Source organism: Zeus faber (genome assembly GCF_960531495.2).
Source record: "Zeus faber genome assembly, chromosome: 22".
NCBI lineage: Eukaryota > Metazoa > Chordata > Actinopteri > Zeiformes > Zeidae > Zeus > Zeus faber.
The window spans coordinates 23,130,676-23,148,175 of record NC_137209.1 but is presented as its reverse complement, the minus strand read 5'-3'; the positions used below and the strand labels follow the sequence as shown (position 1 = coordinate 23,148,175).

The 17,500-nt window shown below is 45.7% G+C and overlaps 2 protein-coding genes across 2 annotated transcripts in view; both read left to right on the top strand.

Moving 5' to 3' along the window:
- corin (corin, serine peptidase) overlaps positions 1-1,200 on the top strand; it is a 41,430-nt gene extending 40,230 nt beyond the window's left edge. Inside the window, exon 24 of the mRNA XM_080023209.1 lies at positions 1-1,200. This exon is cut by the window's left edge and continues 1,887 nt beyond it. The gene's annotated coding sequence lies outside the window, so the exon portion shown is untranslated.
- A 10,447-nt stretch (positions 1,201-11,647) lies between these two features.
- The window catches only part of LOC307246916 (sodium/hydrogen exchanger 9B2), a 7,936-nt gene continuing 2,083 nt past the window's right edge, over positions 11,648-17,500 (top strand). The window contains exons 1-9 of the mRNA XM_080022958.1: positions 11,648-11,770; positions 11,844-11,937; positions 13,622-13,792; positions 13,873-14,015; positions 14,267-14,394; positions 14,757-14,932; positions 15,940-16,046; positions 16,190-16,339; positions 16,550-16,658. Of these exons, the coding sequence (XP_079879084.1) occupies positions 11,726-11,770; positions 11,844-11,937; positions 13,622-13,792; positions 13,873-14,015; positions 14,267-14,394; positions 14,757-14,932; positions 15,940-16,046; positions 16,190-16,339; positions 16,550-16,658 (1,123 nt within the window). The 5' untranslated portion in view covers positions 11,648-11,725. The remainder of the gene's footprint in view (positions 11,771-11,843; positions 11,938-13,621; positions 13,793-13,872; positions 14,016-14,266; positions 14,395-14,756; positions 14,933-15,939; positions 16,047-16,189; positions 16,340-16,549; positions 16,659-17,500) is intronic.

Sequence of the window (17,500 nt, the reverse complement as noted above, 5' to 3'; positions counted from 1 at the left end):
GTGGATCTGGAGCACATTCCAACCTGTTGTTGTTGCTTTGCGTTTGTTTTTCTACAAGTATTTTTCTACCGCTTTTTGTATGTCATGCTTCTAATGACAGGGCAAGGTGTCGGTATGTCAGCGTGCGTGTGGGGCCGCACTGCGGCTCAGAGTCTCAATTCCAACTTTTTTCCTCCCTCTCCCTGATTGTTTCAAATGTGAGCGGAACCACAAGAGGCTCTTCCAATCTGACCGAGACCCCGTCGGTACTTGTCACTGCGGTCGTCGAGTCCAGTTTATTTCCGAAGACCTTCATCACGCTCCGGTCTCAAGGGGATGAACGGCGCCCCCTAGTCTTAAGCCCCACCGGGCAAGGAGAAAGTCCCAGAATAAGCCCGTGCAGGGGAAAAAGAGAAGGTACCTTGAGAAGGGTTCTGAAAGGGAGGGATTCCAGGACGACCACGGGTGGGCAACTCTTTTTGCGTTATATGACAAGTATTAGGTCATGCAGTAAACTATACAACATGATATGTGAACTAGATACTATGGGAGACTCTTGCCTGAATCTACATCTTCAGCACAGCACACGAGGTGAGACTTGCAGCCCCTGCTACCTTCCTCTTTTTTGCCCGGGCGATCTGATGATGTTCTGATGTTTTCAACTTGTTGCCAATTCACGCAAACGCAGCATTTCCAGGGCTACTCCTGTTCAATTTGACCCCCGATTCAGACCAGAAGGTCGACACCGATTCCATCCCTGTGAGGCCAGTACAGACAGCACGCCGGGCTGCAGGCTAACTGTGTTAGCTCAGTGCATGGCCACGGAGGGGATCAATTAGTGTAGCTCCTGTGCAGGTAGGGAAATACACCTTCCAGTTTCCGAAAAGTCAGAAGCCGAGTTATTTCAGAGATAGGATCACAAGTTAACTTCTAAACAATTCATAATTGAGCACAACTGCCTGCAATATGAAAGCAGCCTGTGTGTGTGTGTGTGTGTGTGTGTGTGTGTGTGTGTGTGTGTGTGTGTGTGTGTGTGTGTGTGTGTGTGTGTGTGTGTGTGTGTGTGTGTGTGTGTGTGTGTGTGTGTGTTTTCCATGTCACACATCAAACTAGCTGCCAGACATCATTATCACTGATGAAGAAGAGAAGTTCTGTTGTTTTAAACCCTGTATAAACAGTGTTCATGTAAACAGTGAATTATTTGATTTGTTTAATCCTGTATCCTACAAATATAAAAATATACACGTTATTTTTTTCTGCGTGCGGGTGTTTTTGTCAAATTTCCAGTGTGTCGATGGCCACTTTGAAGTTTTCCAAACTAAACTCAAACTGAACTCTTTAACAACCAGCACTAAGCCTTGCACATGGGGCTATTTCGAAATAAAGGTTTCAAAGTAAGTTTCAAAGTAAAAGTGCAGCATCGCTCATTCGGTACACTTCAAATACAAAATATACATCCATACATGTATGTATCGATTTTTGAAGAAATGGACAAATATACACCCCTGAATGTTAAAATGGACCTGTGACCCAGTTTTGGACCAATACCCACCAGCTGAGACACACTGGTCTGGGATGTTATTGTTGAGTTATGGACAAAACAACCACGGGTGTGACCGCATGTCTGAAAGGAGAAAATCTGTGCTCGGCTTTCAAGTGAAAGTGTAAAGGAAACGATTAGAGGGATACACCACTCCACTTGTCTATCTCACTATTTGGTTCTTGTAAGTGATCCATCCAGATTCACGCAGGCAGGTTGATGCCAATTTCATCCCTCAGTGTCCATTTCAAAGAGAGACGAACTGTGTTAGCTCAATGCATGGCTGCGGAGGGGATCAGCTAGCCTAGCTCCCGTGAAATTAGGGAAATACAGCACAGCTCCCAGCGCCTCAAAAGCTGAGTTATTTCTGGCTCTGGCTGTTGCAGCTGTGGACACACGGCCTCCCAGCAGTATCCCCTTTTGTTTCAAGCAAAAATTCCGCCTGAAAAAGATTCTCGGAGGCCTTCCAAGCAGTTTAACTCAACTGTGGCAGAGCACAAACACACAGAACTTAAAATCTCCGAGGCCGAGTGAAGTTATTGTAGCAACCGTCCGTCTGACTCACAGACCAATGTGTGAGTCGGTTGTGTCCAGTCGCATCACAGAGCCTTCCCAGAGTCTTTCCACTTCCCCTCCGGTTGAATAACACACTAGCAGAGAGCAACGTCTCGTCCCTGATTCATTCAGCAGACGGTGAACACGCTCATAAATAAACAGTACAGCAGATACATTTATACGGATGCTGTGACTCACAGACGACATCACGTAACACCCGTGAAAACCAAATTGAATTTCTCCAGCTCTATTACTCCAAATGTGTAATTCACATCGAATCATATTTTTTCAATATATTGATGCAAATGGTTTATTCCCCCTTTAGTTTCTGACAGAGGAGCGGTAGAGCAGAGTAAACACATTTCACAGACGAGGGCATTTCACCGTGCTTTACATGGGGCATGAGAGACATTTTATCAAAGAAAAGAAGAATAAAAGCATGGAAATAAAAAGCTAAAATTGTATATATATATATATATATATATATATATATATATATATATATATATATATATATTATCACAGCTGTTTAAGTAGAGGAATATAATAATAATATATAATAGCTATTCATGGTTAGGGTATTAATGTTGGGCAAGTTACTTTTATAATGTAATATATTACGTGTTACTTTCATTTGAAAGTAATACGTTACCCTACAATATTACTTTCTGTGTAAGGTAATAACTTACTTATTACACTACTTTAAGTTACTCACCAAAATAAGCGCAGAAGTCGGACTAGGCATCATGAAATGGAAGTGGATAAGGGAGGCGGCCGAAAGATCATTACAATGTTCCTACCAATCAAGATGACCCTTAATGTGTTATTACCCCTATTACCCCTGATATGCACAAAACACCTAAAAAACAAACAAATCGTGGCCTTGAGGATAATACTACAGTTTGTTCCCTCATACTGAATAGCCTTCTCAAAGCAAGGAGGCTCGAGGTATTGCAGTTCATTATGTATCCAGTGGGGGGGGGGCACTGAATGCCTCATGAGGAAATTTACATTTACATTTAGTCATTTATCAGACGCTTTTATCCAAAGCGACTTACAAGGGAGAATAACATTCAAGCTACATTGCGACAGAGATTAGTGTAACAACAACATTAGTGTAACAATAAATACTGCAAGGTGGTGCTAGGTAATTGTAGGTTAGGACAGGATGTACTCACTGAAGAGCTGGGTCTTCAAGTGCTTCTTAAAGACAGAGGGAGGTCCCCGCTCTGGTCATTTTTGGCAGCTCGTTCCACCAACGTGGAACTACAAATGAGAACAGCCTGGATTGCCGTGGCTGTATGGTCGGCAGAGCCAGGCGACGCTCATTTGAGGAGCGCAGCATCCGGGGGGCAACATGTGCTCTTACAAGAGCATTTAAGTAGGTGGGAGCATTCCCAGCAATCACTCTGTAGGCCAGCATCAGAGACTTGAACTTGATGCGGGCGGCTACAGGTAACCAGTGGAGCTCGATGAGCAGCGGAGTGACATGTGCCCTCTTTGGGTGGTTGAACACCAGTCGCGCCGCCGCATTCTGTGTCATCTGAAGTGGCTTCACCGCACAGGCCTCAAGCCTGTTAAGAGGGCGTTGCAGTAGTCGAGACGGGACATCACCAAGGTTTGTACCAGCAGTTGAGTGGCATATTGGGTCAGGTACGGTCTGACTTTTCGGATGTTGAGTAGTGCGAAGCGGCAGGACCGGGAGACGGCGGCAACATGGTCCGAGAATGTCAGTTGGTCATCAATAATGACACCAAGATTCCTTGCAGCCTTGGTAGGAACAAGAGATAGAGAGTCGATTTTAATATCAATGTTGTGATAAATACCTTGTTTGGCCGGGAAGACCAGCAGTTCCGTTTTCGCCAGATTTAGTTGAAGATGATAATCCTTCATCCATGTGGAGATGTCAGCGAGACAATCCGAGATCCGCGTCGAGACAGTGGGGTCGTTGGGCGGGAAGGACAGATAGAGTTGAGTATCATCTGCATAGCAGTGATATGAAAAGCCATGTGAGCGGATGATCGGGCCCAGTGAGGTGGTGTATATGGCAAAGAGGAGGGGTCCTAGCACCGAGCCTTGGGGCACCCCTGTGGTGAGGTGGTGAGGCACAGACAGCTGGCCTCGCCATGTCACACTGAACGAGCGCCCAGTGAGGTAAGACTCGAACCAGGAAAGTGCTCTGCCCGTTATGCCCATGCTTGAGAGTATGGACAGGAGTATGCTGTGATTGACAGTGTCAAAAGCAGCTGATAAGTCAAGCAGAATGAGAACCGAGGATTTGGCAGCAGCTCTAGCAGTTTTTAAGGCCTCTGTCACAGACAACAGGGCTGTTTCGGTGGAGTGACCACTTTTGAAGCCAGATTGAAGTGTATCAAGAAGGTTGTTTCTTGACAGGTACTCTGTAACCTGTCTAGAGACCGCCCTCTCTAAGGTTTTGGAAAGGAATGGGAGGAGAGAGACCGGCCGATAGTTTCCTACTTGATTGGGATCGAGTGAGGGTTTTTTGAGCAGTGGTGCGACCCGAGCCGCTTTGAAAGCGGAGGGGAAAGTGCCGGAAGTTAGGGAAGAATTAATCACATGTTTAATTGCCGGGGTGATAGTCGGTGATATGGCTTGAAGGAGGTTAGATGGGATCGGATCTAGGGGACAGGTAGTAGGACGGCTACATGTTAGTAGTTTAGATACCTCACTTTCAGCGAGGGGGGTGAAACCAGGGAACGATGAGCCCAGGGCTGGAGGAGACAGGTTGTGAGTAAGTTGTTTAGTGAATTGGCTGCTGATGGCTGCCACTTTGTTAGTAAAAAAGGAGGCAAGGCAGTCAGCAGTGAGGTTAGTAGCTGGAGGAGGTGGTGGAGGGTAAAGCAGAGACTTGAGGAATTAATGAGGAATAAGGAGTACTAGTCTGGTGTATAAATAACAATTGAGAGATACTAGTCTGGTGTATAAATAACAATTGAGAGATACAGGTCAACTGACGCTTCAACATAACTTCCGAAAACCGCAGATATTTCTCTTTGTTTCTTGTAGCCTGTTTACACTTAATTCCTGGTGATAACTGGTGTTTCTTGACATGTTAACTGTAATGATATTACCCACATTGTATAAGTAAATTGTTCTCCTGTTGTGTTGTTACTGCTAAAAAAGGAATTTATTACTTTTGGAACATGTTACCCCCAATACTGGTAGTTTGCAGCAGGTTAGGGTTAGTTAATTAGCTGCAGGGTTTGGGTTAGTTTTAGTTAATTAGTTGCAGGGTTATGTTGAGAGTTAAATAATTGCAAGGGTTAGGGTTAGTTAACTAGTTTCATAGTTAAGTTTAGAGTTAATAAATTGCAGGGCTAGTGATAGGTTAGTTAATTAGTTGCAGGTTTCGGGTTTGTTCATTTGTTGCAGTGTTAGAGATAGGAGTTAGGGGAGGCCAGGGTTGGTTAGGTTTAGTTAATTAGTTGCAAGTTTAGGTCTAGTTAATGCTTAGGGGAGGGCAGGTTTAGTTCGGGTTGGTTAATTAGTTGCAGGGTTAGAGTTAGTTAATAAGTTGCAGGGTAAGGGAAGGTCAGGTTAAGTTAATTAGTTGCAGGTTAAGGGGAGGTCAGGGTTAGTTAGGTTTAGTTGATTAGTTGCAGGGTTAGGGTTATGTTATGTTAATTAGTTGAAGGGTTAGGTCTAGTTCATGGTTAGGGGAGGTCAGGTTTAGTTCGGTTTGGTTAATTAGTTGCAGGGTTAGGGTTAGTTAATAAGTTGCAGGATAAGGAGAGGTCAGGTTTAGTTAATTAGTTGCAGGTTTAAGGTTAATTAGTTGCAGGGTTAGGATTAGTTAATGGTTAGGGTTAGGGTTAGTTAGGTTTAGTTAATTAGATGCAGGTTTAGGGTTAGGGTTAATTAGTTGCAGGGTTAGGATTAGTTAATGGTTAGGGTTAGTTAGGTTTAGTTAATTAGATGCAGGTTTAGGTTTAGGGTTAATTAGTTGCAGGGTTAGGATTAGTTAATGGTTAGGGTTAGTTAGGTTTAGTTAATTAGTTGCAGGGTTAGGATTAGTTAATGGTTAGGGTAATTTAGGTTTAGTTAATTAGTTGCAGGGTTAGGGGAGGTCAGGGTTAGTTCGGTTTGGTAAATTATCCAAAACCTGGGTGTTTGGGGTTGAGATCCAAACCCCACTGCGGTTAGCTTTAGGTATACATCCCCCTTGGTTAAGATAAGGGTTAGGGTAAAGGTTGAAAAGATAAAAATCCCGGACTGGCTAAATCTGGGGGGTCCATCCCCTACTGAGGTTAGGTTTAGGTATCTGTACCTCACAGGTTAAGGTTAGGATCAGGACCTCATCCAGGTTAGTTAAGAGGTCATAGTATAGAGAAGGACGGAGAAAGGGAGCTTGTGTGCATATGTGTCCAGCCTCGTTGTCTGGATGTGAAGTGGGCCAACTGACTGGGTCCGTAGCCTCTCTGTGGCGGAGGGAAAACAGAAAACCCAAACACAAAGCAAGTGCTGGCATATCTCAGGTAAATACATGTAAATAAATAGAAGTGCTAATATACAGAAGTGAGCAGGGAAGCCAAACAGGATTCTTGCCCTGTGTGCAAAGGAGCAATCAACAAGGGTTGGGGTTAGGGTTGCAGGGCTGGGGATAGGTTCAGGTCATGAGTTGAAAGGTCAGGTTAGAGGACTATTCATGACACCAGATTGATGTTCAGGCCTGTCCAGGCACGGCTGCTCTTTAAATCCTCCTTTGTGTTTAAAATATAATTAAAAAAAAAAAAAAAAAAAAAAAGTGAAAGGGGGGGAAGGGAAGAGACAAGGACCGGACAAGACACAACAAAGGGGGCTTGTTACCCCAACAGTGTTGGGTTTAGGCCCCTATTTAGTTTAGATTTGGGCCTAAAACCTTTGTTGAGGTTACGGTTAAAAAAGGTTAAAATACTGTACATGAGTGTCTGTGTTTAGGCCCCCACCTCACTGAGGTTAGCTTTGGGTTCAAGATTCAAGATTCAAGATTTTTTATTTGTCACATACATATACATACTTTCATACATATATGCAGTGAAATGTAATTGGGTATAGATCCCCCTGAGGTTAGAGGGTAGGGTCAGAATAGTAGTACATTTTTTTTTTTTAAATACACAAGTGTCTGGACTCCAGGTGTCTGGGTTTTGGAATGGATCCCCCTGAGGATGAGGATCAGGTCCTCATTGAGATTAGTGTTAAAAACCAAGCGGTTGGGGGGAGTATCCCTGTTGTCCAAAGCTAGAGTGAATTGTCTCCCATTGTCTCCCTGTGGAAAGACGACAGAAATATACAAAAATAAGTGCTCGCACAACTAAAATAATGAATAGAAAAATAAATATCAATGAACATAAGTGCTGTTATGAAATGAAAAAACAAGGAAATCAGACGGAAGACCTTTCCCTACGCGCAAAGGAGAAGATCATCAACAAAAGCTAAGTCCAGTATTTCTGAAAAGTAAACGTGAAAGAAACCATAAAGCAAACGGCAAAATATTCACAAAGAAATAAACAATGTTGTTTTCCGATCTTCCTTTTTTCCAGGGATCCACAGTCTTGATGCCAGATCGAGGATGGACCACAGGTAAGTAAGGGAAGTACTGTATGTTAGGTAGGGTTAGAATACAGGTAAGTACATAGAGAGCGTGCATCTTTTTTGTATACGCACACACACACACACGACTCCCCTAAGTACTTGCAGAATGTGTGGAGAGGTATATTTATGATAATAAAACGGTGCCGTTGATATTGGAGAGGGTCCCCTCCCGACGGAGTCAGAACACACAGTGCAGGGTATGCACCACCTAATTAAAGTTATCTGACATGTACAACAAGTGCTCTGTTTATGCACCAATGGTCATGCAGAAAACACGTGGGCTGACGCTGTCAGACGTTAAGACGTTACGGTTGGAGAAAAAGAAAACACTTCTGTTGCAAATAAACGGAAAAAAACTATTTTCGCACATTGTTATTGCTGCGTTCCTGCAAACGTTTAGCCCGTCTCCCCGATGCAGCGTTTCCCAACCCAGACAACCAGTGGGAGTTTCCAATGCAGTTGGCTGTTCTGGGCACGAGCAGGGTTAAGGAGGTTTGGGTTAGTTAGGTTAGGGTTAGTACATTAGCTACAGGGTTCTAGTTAGGCTACATAAATTAGTTGCAGGATTAGGGTTAGTTAGGTTTAATTAATTAGTTGCAGGGTGAGGGGAGGTCAGGGTTGAAAAATTAGTTTCTGGATTTGTGGAGGTCAGGGTTAGTTAGTTGTAGTTAATTTGCTGTAAGGTAAGTTTGAGTTAGTTTGTTGCAGGGTTAGGAGAGGTCAGGTTTGGTCCAGTTTAGTTAATTTGTTTCAAGGTTATTTAGGTTGAGTTACATGGTAAAAGGCTAAGGGGAGGCCAGGGGTACTTAGGTAAATTATTTGTAGGGTTAGGTTTAGTTAATGGTGAGGGTTAGTGGAGGTCGGAGTTAGTTAGGGTTAGTTAATTAGTTGCATTGTTAGGGTTATGTTCAGTTAATTAGTTGCAGGGTTAGGGGAGGTCAGGTTTAGGGTTAGGGTTAGTTAATTAGTTGCAGGGTTAGGGTTAGTTAATTAGTTTCAGGGTTAGGGTTAGTTAATTTGTTGCAGGCTTAGGGGGGGTCAGGTTTAGTTTATTAGCTGCAGGTTTAGGGTTAGTTAATTTGTTGCAGGCTTAGGGGGGTCAGGTTTAGTTCATTAGCTGCAGGTTTAGGGTTAGGGTTAGTTAATTAGTTGCAGGGTTAGGGGAGGTCAGGTTTAGTTAATTATTTGCAGGATGGGGGGAGGTCAGGGTTTGTGAGGTTTAGTTAAATTAGTTGGAGGTTGCAGCTGCTTTCAGTGTCATTCAATCATAGAAAGTGAACGTTTGAGTCCAACTCAGAAAATGTGGCGTCAACACAATTATCAGGGATAGAAATGTATCTCGCTCGCCCTGATATTATTCCAATATCGCAACGCGTTATGCTCCGTTCAACATTGTGGTAGTTCTGAAGGCCCAGGTTTTCTTTGTGTAACAGGAGATTTAACTGAACAATCAACGACACACACACACACACACACACACACACACACACACACACACACACATACACACACACACACACCCTAGCATTACAATGAGGCTCTGTAATGTGTTGTGTTTAAACGTACAATCATCAACACACGCATTCAGTCGTCAATGAACGACAGAGACGTTTGGTTTGTTTCCTCAATGTACGCTAAGACCTTGATGACTTGTTACACACACACACACCCCCCCGACGCACACACATGCACGCACCCTAGCATTAGGAATCTTGCAACGCTACAGCAGTCTAAAGCTATATTCACATAATGTTAGACTAGAGGTGTGTGTGTGTGTGTGTGTGTGTGTGTGTGTGTGTGTGTGTGTGTGTGTACTCTGTATGGTAATAACAGTTGGTTTCACGTTGTTTTGTTTGTCTCTCCAATAAGTGACAATGTCGTCCATCGGCCACACACACACACACACACACACTTATTTAAAGTGGTAATCCGTATAATTATTTCCTGAAAGAAATACCATATTTGATAATTAACTTACTTGGTATTTTATGAGAAGCAGCCATTCAATGTGTTTCTGTTATGCATGTTGCTCTCCTTCTGCTGCCTTACGTTGTTGGTGGCGGGGTCTTGCCACCAGACCAAAGCAATTGACAAACCCAGATGTTGGAGAAAATATGTTTCCCAAAAAAAGGTCAGTTGTCATTGAGTTACCTTGAAAGATTAAATTCAACACTTTCACGCCGCTTAAAATGTTAAAGTCACGCCCACTCATGTATCCAACCCGAAAAACCAACTTCAGGATTCCATCCAAAAACAGAGCATTTAACATAGCAAAACAGACAGATTTAACATTCAAATTAACCACAAATATGCTTTCTAAATTAAAATGTAATATGGTAAAGGATGCAAACTAAAGTATATATATTTGTCACTAGAGTAGAGACCTCTCTCTCTCTCTCTCTCTCTCTCTCTCTCTCTCTCTCTCTCTCTCTCTCTGGTAGATAAGTGTGGCAGGTTTGTCGTTCTCTGATTCAGCGTTCTGTTCTTTCTCTGTCGTTCATCCAGAGTGACTGGTCTTTCATTCAGGTGAGTCCATCTATCTATCTATCTATCTATCTATCTATCTATCTATCCATCTGTCTATCTATCTATCTATCTATCCATCTGTCTATCTATCTATCTATCTATCTATCTATCTATCTATCTATCTATCTATCTATCTTTTTTAAACAACAATGTCTATATAATTAGACATCTTAAGACTGTTTTATTCTTATATTTTTTGTTGTATTATCTATTATTATAATTTTTTATTTTTTATTCTTTTGTTTACTTTTCATGTTTGAAATATTCTATATATTTTATATATTTCATTTATTTATATATTTTATTTGTATTTTTTATTATTTATTTTCTAATTTACATTTTTAAGATTTTCATCCAGTTTGCATAAAATTATTTGAATTTCTTTGTTTTCCTTTTATTCCTTTTTAACCTGAAGCATTAGATTTTAAATATGAACGATGTTTAGAGATATTTCTGTGGCAGTTTCTCCTCCCACGCACCACCCAAGTGACATGTTCAGGGACATCCAGCACCGAGACACAGAAGACGTGGCAGTAGAGCAGGTGGACACAGGTCATGACAGGGCTCCTCTCCTGAGTGAGTGTGGGGATGGGGGTTTTACCTGTTGCTCGTGAGAGCAACCAGCGAGCAACAGGTTTGCAGCCACCCTAACCCAGTCACCCGGATCCAGGTCAGGTGTGGCTGCTCACACCACAACATCCCCACACCACAGTTATTTTTATTTTTATTTTAATTGTTGTCGATCAATCAATCTATTGATCTATCAGATTTGATCACCGGGATAAACTGGTTCACCACACACACACACAGAAGCACATGTAATGTTTTACACCAGCAATTAGAGTATATTACTGGAACGGTGTGTGTGTGTGTGTGTGTGTGTGTGTGTGTGTGTGTGTGTGGTGAACCAGTTTATCCCGGTGGCTTAATCATTGCTTTGATGAAATGATAAGTTTGACAAAAGAAGACGAGATTCAAGAGGCGGAAAATGAAAAGGAGGTGAGGGAGGTGACGACGGGGAGGAGCAGGAGGCGGAGCTAAAAGCAGCTGAACTCAGGGCAATTTCCCCATGATGCATTGGGGGTGGGGGCGGTGGGCAGGGGGGTCATGGGGGTTTGACTGACAGCAGGACACAGAGCTGGAGCTTGTTTTACCGCTCTGTTTACCTCCTTTCTTTCTTATCTTCCTCTTTTCTCTGCGGTTCTGTCGTTTTTTGTGTCACGAATCTCTGAGAAAAATAGCAAAGACTAAAGTCCAGCTCTCTCTCTCTCTCTCTCTCTCTCTCTCTCTCTTCCTCTTTCCGTCCCCCCCCCCCCACCCCTCCCTCTCTCTCTCTCTCTCTGGATTATTTATATCAACACACTCACTCAAGGCCATGTGGCTGTAGTAAAGCGCCGTCTGGGTAAAGTTCAGGAAAGAGACGGAGCGAGAGAGAGAGGGAGAGAGAAAGAGAGAGAGAGAGAGAGAGGGAACGGAGTTGAAAGAAGGAAGAGAGAGAGAGGAGACGAACGGAGAGAGAGAAGGAAGGAAGCAATGGACGGCAAGAAATCAGAGGACCTGAGTGGAGCCAAGCAGGAGGTGAGACACCTCCAAACACACAAGTTAATCTGCCGTCTATAGGGTCTATATACTGCGTGTGTGTGTGTTTCAGATGGAGGTCTCAGCAGCTTCCTCCTCCACCTGTTGTGGACGCTCCGTCAGACTTCCCCGTCCCAAGGGACTCCCAAACCTCCTCATCACCAAAGGTACACACCTACTGTGTGTGTGTGTGTGTGTGTGTGTGTGTGTGTGTGTGTGTGTGTGTGTGGTCGTGAATAATAAACAGGAGTTGTATGAAGAGGTTGCAGATGACCATGAAAAGGGTTCGATCAGCTCCTCCCCCGAGCTGTAGACTTGTACTGATACATGGTACCAGTTCAAAGTACTGATACATGGTACTGGTACATAGTTCTGATACATGGTACCGGTACATAGTACTGATACATGATACCGGTACATAGTACTGATACATGGTACCCGTACATAGTATTGATACATGATACTGGTACATAGTACTGATACATGATACAGGTACATGGTACTGAACTGGATTGAACAGGTTTCAGGACTGTGTTTGGGGCTTTTCCAGGGTCCAAACCATCCTGACTTTGGTTCCTGACTCAGTTCCTCAAACTCTGGTGATCTTGGGTTTGTTCCAAACCTCCAAAGTGGAACAGCTTTGAGTCCCTAGACCCTAGTCCCCCTAGTCCCTTGTCCTTCTAAGCCCTAGTCCTCCTAAACCCTAGTCCCTAGCCCCTAGTCCATTGTCCTCCTAGTCCCTTGTCCTCCTAGTCCCTGGTCCTCCTAATCCCTAGTCTTCCTAAGCCCTAGTCCCTAGTCCTCCTCGTCCCTAGTCCTCCTAGTCCCTACTCCCTAGTCCTCCTAGTCCATAGTCCTCCTAGTCCCTAGTCTTCCTAGTCCCTAGTTCCTCCTCGTCCTCCTCGTCCCTTGTCATCCTCGTCCCTCGTCCCTAGTCTCTAGTCCTCCTAGTCCCTTGTCCTCCTAGGCCCTTGTCCTACTTGTCCCTTGTCCCTCGCCCTCGAAGTCCCTAGTCCTCCTAGTCCCTAGTCATCCTAGTCCCCCGTCCTCCTAGTGTTTGACTGTCTTTGACTGCCTGTAAGCTCTGGAATGGTGTCGCATACTGAGCCAAAGTCCACAAACAAAAACCTTGGCAAAGGTCCCTGTGCAGCAGGTGATCAGGAGGATGAAACGTCGACTGGATCCTTGTATTTAGCCCCGGGGTTATTACCTGAGTGGCAGACCGCAGGGGGTCCAGAGGGGTTGTTGAGCCAGAAAGAGTGACTCCTGAGGCCAGAGGGCTCCGAATGGAGGTTGAATGGGTGGAGACATGCTGTCGTGTTATGTAAATAGTGGAGTCTGCAACCCCCCCTATGGTGGACAACCTCAACAGGTTCCTGGGAACTCCTGTCACCTGGGATCTACCCTTGATTGGTTTGTTGGTGCTGTACTGGTCAGTTCAGACCTGGATCCAAGTCTGGTTGGACATCTCCTGCAACTGAATGAATCTGATACCTAAAAGGACTCTTCCACGCTGACTCATTTTCCTTTTGGTTCCACTCGGGTACTATACATAATCACACATAATCCCAGGACCCTGAAGCGGTAGAATGGGACCACAATCGACACTGAGCTCAACCCGGGACCCGCACAGCTTCAGGTCCACATCCTGAGGTGCAGGAGAGAGCAATTTGAATGATCCAAATTATTCAGCTCCAGGAGATATCCAACGGGAACTCCACTTCTGTAGCGTCGCCAGAAGAAAGGGATCTGGGTATGGTCCGGGTGGACCCGTCAAGACCTCTAGAGGACGGTAGTTATGTTTGGCTGCACGTGGCACCTCAACCCCGCTGACCTGTCTGTCTCCCGCAGCGTGTCTGCTGGCCCTGCTGTACGGTGTGGTCTGGTCCATCACAGGAAGCGAGTGTCTTCCGGGGGGAAACCTGTTCGGGATCATCGTCCTCTTCATCTGCGCCGTGCTGGGGGGGAAGCTGGTGGGAATGATCCAGCTCCCCACGCTGCCGCCTTTCCCCCCGCTGCTCGGTGCGTAGCCGGGTGCGGTGCCACCCTGTGTCTGTGTGCTGTGTGCGTCCGTGTGTGTTGATGTGTGTGTCTCCGTGCAGGCATGCTGCTGGCAGGCCTGCTGCTGCGGAACGTTCCCTACGTCACCGACGCCGTCTACATCGACACCCACTGGTCTGCTGCTCTGAGGAACATCGCTCTGGCCGTCATACTGACCAGAGCCGGACTGGGCTTGGACCCCACGGTGCGCAGACACACACACACACACACACACACACACACATACTGAAGCTTTAAAACTCCCACTGGTCCTCACAAGTGTGTGTGTGTGTGTGTGTGTGTGTGTGTGTGTGTGTGTGTGTGTGTGTGTGTGTGTGTGTGTGTGTGTGTGTGTGTGTGTGTGTGTGTGTTTGTATAACTATACTTTACAGGACTAGTGTGAGTTTTTAATCTGTGTGTGTGTGTGTGTGTGTGTGTGTGTGTGTGTGTGTCCAGGCCCTGAGTCGCCTCAAAGGTGTGTGTGTGCGTGTGGCGATGGGGCCGTGCATGGTGGAGGCCTGCATCGTGGCCATCGTTTCACACTTCTTGCTGGGTCTGCCCTGGATCTGGGGATTCATACTGGGGTAGGACACACACACGCACACACACACACTGGGGGTTTCTGTTATTGGTTAACATAAGATGCACATAAGGAGGAAGTGACGTGAAATGTGCGGCCGTGTCCTGGTCGGACTGATCCGGCTCCTGGATTCTTTCATTTTCTTTTATAAAGCAGAAGGAGCGTTGAGGGGGGGCAAGCGGTGAGTGTTAAATCCGCTGTTTGCTCGTCTGTAACACTAAGTAAAAATGGTGGTCTGTGTGCTGAAACTTACCACCTCACTTGCGGGGACACCTTTGGGACCAGGGGCTCTCCGAGTGGAACCAGTTTGACGTTTCAAGTTCCCTCCGTTGTAGTGGACTCAGATGCTGGTTCCTCCCCCTCCAGCTTCGTGCTCGGGGCGGTGTCTCCGGCCGTCGTGGTCCCGTCCATGTTGCTGCTGCAGAGGGAGGGTTACGGCGTGGAGAAGGGGATTCCCACGCTCCTCATGGCCGCCGGGAGCTTTGACGACATCCTGGCCATCACCGGCTTCTCCACCTGCTTGGGCATCGCCTTCTCCACCGGTACGCACGGTCACATACACCTTTGACCAAACTGTGGCCGCCATGTGTCACAAGGTACAATACTTTGTTCGGAGTGGACTCACATTGAAATATGAGTTCCAAATAATTGTTCAAATCGATAGCGTAGTGAAGTGAAGTGAAAACAGACTCAAGTACCGTAGCGAGAGTAGTTGTGACTCAATGAGAGGGAGAGGAGTCCTACAGCTTGTCATCAAAACAGAATCATCCCAAGAGTTAAATTCGATTGGAATGAAGGACGAGTTTGATGTGTGAAAGCCAGGGACAGTCTGACTTAGCAGTCTGTTTACAGCGTCAGCCATTTTCTGCGCTTATGTCAGCCCTGGAATTAATCTGTCTGTCACGGTGATTTCTCTGCCGGAGCAATTTAAATGTGTATTCTACAGACTGGGGTCAACACATACAGTGTAATATCATTTTAGCGGTTAAGCCTGCCACACGAGTGGTGTTTCCAGGGCCCTCCGACACAGAGACACCGGCGATGGGGTTGAAAAATACCAGTTTATTGTAGAACGTGGGCTAGGTGGAACAGACCCGGAGCAGACAGAAAAAATTTCATGACAAGGGGTCCTCTCCTGTGTTTGTGTGTGGGGATGGGGGTTTTACCTGTCGCTCCTGGATTTCTCTAAAAAGAAACAGGCGTACAGCCACCTTGATCCTCGGCCTAAGAACCTCAACCCAAGACAGGTGTGGCTGCCCAAACCACGCCACAATCATCTTGACGTTGCGCTGTTTGATTTGTTTGACCTCCTGAAGGTCTGGTCTCTCCTTGGAGTCGGCTTCCGATTACTCTGCAATCACTCAGGAATTCTGAACGAGTTCCGCCTCCAGCAAGAGTGAGCTTAGGTTCAGGTTTAAAAGTCGACATTTCCCCTGATAAAACCCCTTTTGATGCAGTATGAGACAAGACACCATGAGTACTGAACGGGAAGTTGTAGTCGTGGATGTAGTAAAGGCTGATTATAATAAAGTTATATCTATCTCTGCAGGCTCCACCTGGATGAACCTTCTGAAGGGTGTACTGGAGGTGATGGGAGGGATGGTGGCCGGACTGGTCCTGGGCGTCTTCATAACCTGCTTCCCCAGCATGGACCAGGTACGGTCTGCTACTGCAACCTTAAACACCCTCAAAACTCCACAAAAGCTCCCTCAAAACACTGGAAGAAACACTCACATCCCAGATATCGAAAAAAATACCCTCTGTCTGTCTGTCTGTCTGTCTGTCTGTCTGTCGTCCAGGAGGATCTTGTGCTGAGGAGGACCATGATGCTCTTGGGTCTCTCTGTGTTTGCAGTTTTCTTCAGTCACGTGGTTGGTTTTGCAGGAGCTGGAGGACTGTGCACGCTGGTCCTGGCCTTCCTAGCTGCTCTGGGATGGAAAGCGGACAAGGTAACGCAGCCCGGTCCTGACAACACGGGTCCAAGTCCAACCATTAGGCGACAGGAAAATGGGTGGAGTTCGCTGGTTCTGCTCCCTGCTCCTCCATAATATCATAGTTTGAGACGACACATTTCCTTAGGACGACGTTTGCGCATGGACTTGTCATTCTGGAAAAAGATTTAGTTTTGGACGAGTGTCTCTAGCTGTGTCTGTGAACAGGGTCCCGTGGCAGCGCTGGTGGGCCGGTCCTGGGACATCTTCCAGCCTCTTCTCTTTGGTCTGATCGGGGCGGAGATAACCATATCAACGCTGAACGCCAAAACCGTTGGTAGGTTGGAACGGCTGCGGATCCACCAGTCGCGGGGCAGTTTTGTCCAAGACGGGTGGTCAGAATGTGTTGCAGGGGACTGTGTGGGACTGCGGAGGCCTGAAGCTTTCTGTCAGTGGTGTAAAGTTACTGTACTTGAGTCATTTTTGGCCATCTCTGTACTGTACTTGAGTTATTATACTTCTGTCTACTTTTAATTTTACTTGGCTACATTTAGCTCCAAAAAAATAAAACTTTTACCCTGATACATTTCCCCTGAACACCTTCTTTGTGAAATACAGAATGAAATGGAGAAAAAATTGTCGCCAGTGATGAAGTCAGTTTTCACCAGGTTCACGTTGGGATCGAGGCTCATATCAGCAGCAAGCTGAGTGTAAACAAACTCTCTGGAGCCGTGTTCCTGGCTAGGTTTGGCATGGAGACCTGGCAACCCTGCTGGCTACTGAACAAGCACGGGCGTGTTCGAGCGACCACCACAACGGTCTCCTGTAGCGCTGGCGCTGCCCTACCTGCACCCACTTCCCTTTCCACCGCTGCTTTCTGTGCATCTGTCCAACAGGGAGCGTTTGTTGGGTGGAGTTTACTGCTAAAGAGATGGAGAGCAGCAATGGTGCAGACACATCACAGGGTAGAGTTTTGAGGGTTGTGCTTCCTGCCTGGACATCACGACATCGTCATGCTCTACCGGCTCCGGGATGTCGACTTCTTTTTGGGTTGAAATCCGTGTTCGCGAAGGGAAACTGAAAAGATATTTGGATTATTTCTGCAGATCTTTGTCGTTTGATCTTAAATTGAACTTTGCAGTTTATCAGCGTCAGTTTAGTTCTGAGGTTCCAGTTCTG